General features: G+C 36.2%; 1 protein-coding gene across 1 annotated transcript in view; it reads right to left on the bottom strand.

Moving 5' to 3' along the window:
• Ube2e2 (ubiquitin-conjugating enzyme E2E 2) overlaps positions 1 to 7,560 on the bottom strand; it is a 248,404-nt gene that overhangs the window by 56,415 nt on the left and 184,429 nt on the right. The window contains exon 3 of the mRNA XM_013010609.1: positions 1,589 to 1,721. Coding sequence (XP_012866063.1) covers positions 1,589 to 1,721 — 133 coding nt within the window. The remainder of the gene's footprint in view (positions 1 to 1,588; positions 1,722 to 7,560) is intronic.

The raw sequence follows: 7,560 nt of genomic DNA on the forward strand, positions 1-7,560 counted from the left end.
ATATTAGATGTAAGTTTCTTAAAAGTATCCTATGTAAAAATGTTTATTATTCCTCTTTCAAGAGTGCTCAGTACAGTGACTAATGAAAATCATGTTTTCTAAAGACAGCTGTGAATATTAACACAGCATATGCCTAACCTGTGCACAAGTGTCTTGAGATATTAAAAGTAAGATATATGCTTAATTTTTCTACCTACCTCATATTTGTCTAGAATGCTCATTTATTTTGTATACCATGCCCAGATGTACTGGGAGGCAGAAAAAGCCAACCAAATACTAGACTAGGACTACCTTTGCATTTCTACTGTAAGAAACAAGTATTTTACTTGTTAACCTAACATGACCCCTTAGTGAAGATATTCTACATTAGAATCTTTGGGACACAAAACATTAGAAACAGAATATGACAATATAATCAAAATGCTTTTGGTAAAAAGAAATATATATAATACACATATAATCACACATAAGTATAGTATTTCTACTATGGTTCTAGAATTTTCAAGAATTCGTGTTAATTTAATTTTTATTCATGTTAATTTCATATTCCCATATAATTGACAGAGAGAAATAACTGTCAAAGTAATTAATGTAAACTGAAATAATCGTAAGACTTTTGTTTCATATACTGGATATGCAGAGATTAAAACACTGTCAGAATCTTCAAAGCTGAGGACAGTAGGAAATACTATTCTATCACAGGCAGATGGCTGGAGCACAGTTTGTCAACCCTTATCAAAGCTCCACCTATGTGCTAACTCTTCTCAGAAATATTGTGTCAACAAACCTAGCCTTGGGAAATAATTACACAAATATATAAAACATGTAACTATCAGAATGTACACCTCAAAACTTCTGTTTACAACAGAAGTAGTGATAAGAACCTCAAGGTCTAGACACAGAAACATTAAATCTTGGTATGTTTATACAATACAAAGTATTTAGCCTCTGTAAGCTGTAATACAATTGTATTTTTACTAGAAATACATGCAGTGCTGGGAAAAACACTACCTATCTTTACATATATTCTCCATGAAAAGTAGGGGGCCAAATTTGGGTATATATGTGGATGGGTACCTGCAGATAACACATTCCTTTCATGTGCTACTTTTCCTAATAAGGCTCTGTAAAGTGATAATGTAGAATTACATGGAAAGCACCTGGTTCTGGGAATTGGAGTTTGGAACAGTCCTGCTTGTATATTCTTCAAAGACTTATTTTATAAGGCTCATCAAAGTTTCACCATCTATGAAAGTGGAATACTTTCAGTAAAGCTGTGATGTTCCTTTACTAGGGGAAAAAAAATCAGCTGGTGTTGTTGATGACCTTGACAGGGCTAGACTCAGAGAAAATCAAGCATGGTAAGGACTTTATCCCCTTACCTATTGCTGTTAATCCTAAATTGAAGAGTCTAGAAGTAAGCAAGTTATAATATTTCATGTTGTTTCTTTGCATACGTTAGTAGTCCCTGGAGTTGTCTAGCCTAACAGAACAGGAAGATTTACAATCTTCTTATATATATTTTAAGAACATGCATATGCACATATAATAATAATATCACAAAAATGGATGGATATTCCATACTGACCTTTGGAGGTTTAAATGGATAGTCTGGTGAAAAGGTAATGTCAAGAAAGAACACCCCTCCTTCATAGACAGATCCTGGGGGTCCCAATATAGTTGACCTCCATTCATAAATGTTGTCTCCTTTAGGTCCAGCACTGAAATAAGACAAACAAATAAATATGATTAGAAATTATATAAAATCTGGAATTTAAAATTTTATTTATGGTAACAATAAATTAAGCAATTCCATAAAAAAACCACAAGTGAGTAGGTTAATTATATATCGTAAGTCACTTGTTGATAATCATTACACAGAACCATGAATATTCTTTTTTTTTTCCTTCTAGTCCTGGCGCTTGAACTCAGTGCCTGAATGCTGTCCCTGAACTTGTTTTGCTAAAAGGCTACTGCTCTACCACCAGACCCACAGTGCCATTCTGCCTTTTTTGAGTAGTTAATTAGAGATAAGAGTCTCAGAATTTCCGGCCAGGGCTGGCTTCAAACTGCGATCCTTAGAGCTCAGCCTCCTGAGTAGCTAGGATTACAGGCATGAGCTACCAGTGCCCAGCCAGAACCAAGAATATTCTATTGTGACATAACCCTATATGCTTAAGGAACAAATGTCTCCAAGGACCAAAGGCCAGAGTAAGAACACAAATTGAAAAGGGTGTTCAAGCCATGTAGTCAAAGGGCAAATTTCAAAGCTAAAAAGAGCACTGGCAAACAAGCAGTACAAACTTTTTGGAAACAACTGAGAAGACAAATGAGGGAAATAAGCAAATGACCATTATTTAGAAGGATCACATTCAACCAGGATCCTTTTCCTATCTTTCCTAAATACTCTGGCACCCCAATCTCCCTGCATACATCATGACTGTTATGGTCTGTAGATGATAAGATGTATCATGTTGTTCATAACTGCATTTTATAATTATTACTATGAAAACAGAGTTCAATTTCAAGTCTTTTATTTCATATTACATGGAGCTTTGACCAAGCATAATTAAAATAAATAAAATGAAAATAAACTGAAAAAAATCTAAATTCTGTGTTTATATTAGGCAGTTCAGTAGATTCAGAGAAGCTCTTGCCCTACATCATCACTAGTTGTGTTAAAATCATCATATGATCTGCTGAATGTTCCCCTCATCAATTTTGTGAAAATATTATCTCCCAAAAAGCAAGCAGTGTCCCTAATGGCGGTAAAAGTTAATATGCCTAATTGAAATGATAAAGTGAAAGCTTGAGATGTGTTGAAAGGCACAAATGTCTTTAGTGATGTTGGGCAGAGTGTGGGAAAAATCAATCAAGCAACCTCAGGATAGGACTAGACTGCATTCTGAGCATGAATAGCTTTTCTTCAATGGCAATTGTCTCCTTGAAACCAAAGATCCAGGATCTACTATGTTAAAAAATAATAAGTACAATAAAATCAGTTTTCTTAACTTACTGCAAAGGGCTAAAATACATTCCAAAGTAGTAAGGTAAGGGGATAGAACAGAGGGTTCCAGCTCCATTTTCCCCTCACATATGTTGCCTAAGGCTGACAATAAGACACTGACAAAATATAGCAATAAAGCTTTAGTAGCAACAGCTTCTGGAAAAGCTCACTCATTCTGATGAATTATACAAATGCTATGCTTTAAGCTATAATTAAGCTCAACAGGAATAGGTAAGTTTATCAAAAGAAAGTGCTTAATTATAGACTTGAAATTACGTTATTTCAAAATAGATAAAAGAATTTAGTTAAGAAACACGCATAAGAGAATATATCTTAAAAATGTGAATGATGTGTACAAACATATTTCTTAAATATGAAGACAATATTTCCCCAAGTCACTCTGAGAAATTTCAAGATAACCTTCCAAGAATGATAACCACACTTTATAATGTAGACTAAATAAAGAATCACCAAATAGTGCTATCAAGGAAGAGATCTAGAAGTAGAAGACAGGAGATATATCAGCAAGGAGGACAATGTCTAGAGAGAACTGTTTGGCAACATTAAGTTGAACCCTAGGCATTGTGCATGGTAGGCCAGCACCCACAATTTGATTCATGCCCCATGCCCTGACTGCAGATATTCAATCTGTGTTCATTCTAAGTTTCATTGGCTTTCACTCAGAGTTCCAAATTATATTTGTTTATTGACTACAGTCAGCCATCTATGCAGTTATTAGCAGTAGGCTAAAACAACACAGCTAGTTTTTCTAATTAAATATATTTTTATTGTAAAGATACTGTACAGAGAGGTTACAGTTACACGAGTAAGGTAATGAGTACATTTCCTATCAAGCATTGTTACCTCCTCTTTTGTTTTTCCCCTACCATCCCTTCCTCCCTCCCTATCCCCCTGAAGTTGTAAAGTTCGTTTTCAACAATGTGTCTTGTATATCTCATTGCTGCAATGGGTCAACCTGTATCCTTATTTCAGCATTTTGTTATTTCCCTTCCCCTCCCCAAATTAGAAAAATGTATAATGCAAGATGCAGGGCACCGACATCAAATACAGTGAAAACAGGGGTTATACCATAGGGGAAGAACATACAAAAGAAAGAAAAATCACATAGTGCATTATTAGTACATTAAAAACAACATCAAGAAAGATAAAACCTCTTGTGTCCCTATCTTGGGGTTTATTTCATTTAGCATCATCTTATATGGTCATATGTACATAGCTTTTGAGCTTTTCTGCTTGTCCTAGACATATATTAGTTATTGCAAATAAGGGAGACAATGGGACCTATGCTTCTAACTTCACTTAATATAATTTTTTCCAAGTCTTTCATTTCCTAACAAATGGGGCGGTGTCATTCTAATACAGCTAATATTAATCCTCTGAGTTGGCTTTTATATAAAGCTGCTCTGGCATTTTAAAGAAATAGCCAGTAGCAACAAAGTATCTTAAAAACAGATGGGTGCTTTAAATACATATGCACTTAATATCACCTTCCTAATACATAGACAAATGTTACCAAAAGAAAGTGCTTAAAGCAAAATATAGACTTACAGACTTTCCTCTATCATCTTAGCAATGTTATGTATTTATCACTTACACTCCTAAATCTTACAGCAGTGGTTCTCAAAATATACAGTTTTGACCTCACTCCTATTTGACATATCCAGGCGAGAAACCTTGATGTAACAGTCCCCAACTGTGCTGGATAATGTGATACTCATGTGGTTATTGAGTACTTGAAATGTGGCTAGGCCAGCAGAAATGTGTTGTTAATATAAAATATATACTAAAATTTGGAGACCTTACGCTAATAAAACTTCTGTGATAATGGTAACATTCCAATTCTGCGCATCCTTATCCAACATAGAAGCCACTAGCCACAGGTGGCCATTAAACATTTGAAATGAAGCTACTGTAAGTAGAACTGAAATTTCTGTTTTGTTTGATTTTATGGAATTTAAATCTAACTCTATGTGGGTAGAAGCTGCTGTTTATTCAACAGCAGAGGGCCAGAATGTCCAGAAGCCTAAACTGACCAAATGTTCTTAATATGTCAGAATGTATAACAGAAGAACAGGTTGTATGTATGTTGCAGAATGTCTTATATTTTTGTGATCATTTTCTCAGTAAGATGAGCAAATAAAGGTAGATGGCAGAGGACACCTGCAATAGAGAATAATGGCAAATGATATACAACAGTCTTTGAATATCTGAATCCTAGCCTTCTTAGCCTGTGAAATCTCTCTATCTGCAAAATAAGGTTATTATTACACTGTTTTTTTTTTTTCTGGCCAGTCCTGGGGCTTGAACTCAGGGCCTGGATGCTGTCTCTGAGCCTCTTTGTGCTCAAGGCTAGTGTTCTACCACTTGAGCCACAGTACCACTTCTGGCTTTTTCTGAGTAGTTTATTGGAGGTAAGCGTCTCAGGACTTTTCTGCTCAGGCTGGCTTAGAATCACAATTTTTAGATCTCAACCTCCCAAGTAGCTAGGATTACAGGCATGAGCCACCGGCACCCAGCTTTATGACACTAATTTAAATCATAAGCTTTTAATAGAATTGTACTCACAAAATTTGGAAAATGAAGCCACTAAGAGCCCAAATAAGAAGTATATGTTAGCTGCTATAGTAGTGGTTGTACTTGTATAGCAAGTGAAGTTGCTGTGTGTGTGTGTGTGTGCGCGCGTGCGCGCGCGCCTGACTAGATTGTGAATATGGGATCATTTCTATTATCCACAGGGGATTGGTGTTTAGAAGTCCTTTAGATACCAAAATCTATAGATGCTCAAGTTGGTTATATTTCCATCAAACCTGTACACGTATTTCTATATACTTTAAGACATGTTCATATTACTTATAATACCTAATATAATGCAAATGCTGGGCAAGTAGTTACACTATTGCTTAGGGAATAACAAGAAAATGTGTCTCTACATGTATAGTACAGACATATTTTTATCTCTGAATGTTTTTTATCTGCTGGAGGTTGAATATGTAGATAGGAGCCCAAGGACATGGAGAAATAATATCTTGCCTGAAGAATGGATATTCAGTCTGTGTAGGTCCAACTTAAATTTGATATTCTTGAAGGTCAGGGACTAACTTGAAATTGACAGGAGTGGGAAGAGAGGAAACAGTATAAAGTATGAGGGGATTTTTCAGAAGGACTAGTAATTCATGCTCACATATCACACCCTGTAACTAAATTAACCTAGCAGAGAGGCACACTGTTGACACCCAAATGATACACTTCAATTGTGTCCAAAGTCCCTCTGGAAGTTAGCCACAGGGATACTGAGCTCTGGCTTACAATGAAATAATGAATGTTTCTCTATTGCAGAGTAACAATGAAAGTAGTCCCTACTTTTAAAAATAAAAGCAAAAGTCATTACCAGTTACAGATAAGGAAAGAGGCAGTGGAGGAAAGGCAGTTCAACAGTGAGCATGTCACAGAACTGTGATTAAATGAGCAAAAATATTTAAGGGTGGGGAATTCAAGGGAGAGGATGGTTTTAGTGTTTGCTCTGTACTGTACTGGCTGATTGTAAAGCTCAGTGGTGCTTTTTTTTGTCTTCATTGTATAGCTGTCTTAGTAGTTGCCATACATTGATTTCCAAAAAACTGTTCCCTAAGTATCTCTCTTACAGGCTCCCTCTCATTCAGCACACCACTCCAATTTCTCTTGTCTTCTTCAATTACAACTTTTCCATGTATGCCTTCCCTACAAGTTCTACCCTCAGCTACCTTTTCATTTGTATTCTAAGTGTCTGATTACTCATTGGAGAACCACACACAAATATTGAAGCACTTCTAGTCTGATTAGAAACTTGAGAATTGCCTATGCTTCCTCCTCTTCCTATTCTTCCTTCTCTTTTGTAAGTTCACCAAATTCGCTTGAATTGTATTTCATAATATCTGTTACCTACCCACTGACAGCAGCAGCTTTCACTTGGATTATGAACCAACATCATCTGTGGTGTCCTGCCTCCAACTTGTCTAAGCTGCAGACAGGGTAATTTCTAGAAACTTTGTGCTTCTTTGCTTTCCTCTGCTTCTTAGTCAACAAACATCAAGCCCAAATTCCTCTGTTCTATGTAACAGCATCTCAAAGGATTTAGTTCATCTAATGACATCTTTGACCTCATACTTTGCCATTCCTTTCTTCTCTCACTCTATTTTCTAATCACACTGGAATTACTTGTAGAACTACCAAAGGAGTTGTGCTATCATGTGCCTCATGACTTTTGGGATAAGATTCTCCATAGCTAATAATTCTACTTGATCTTTAGGTTCAAACATGGTTGTGTCCTCAACTGGATCATCTTTACTACTCTGAAAGTCAGCTGTGGTGTCTTTTTGATGACATACAGTCTATGCAGATATAAACACAGATAAGCACAGGACCTTTTAATATTCGTACTAAGAAACAGCACTATATAGATCACAGGAATGAAATCACAGGGCTGGGAAGGTGCCTCAGTGGTAGAGTGCTTGCCTTGCATGCATGAGGCCCTGGGTTCGATTCCTCAGCACCAT

This window comes from Dipodomys ordii, unplaced genomic scaffold (genome assembly GCF_000151885.1).
Source record: "Dipodomys ordii isolate 6190 unplaced genomic scaffold, Dord_2.0 Scaffold12, whole genome shotgun sequence".
Lineage (NCBI taxonomy): Eukaryota > Metazoa > Chordata > Mammalia > Rodentia > Heteromyidae > Dipodomys > Dipodomys ordii.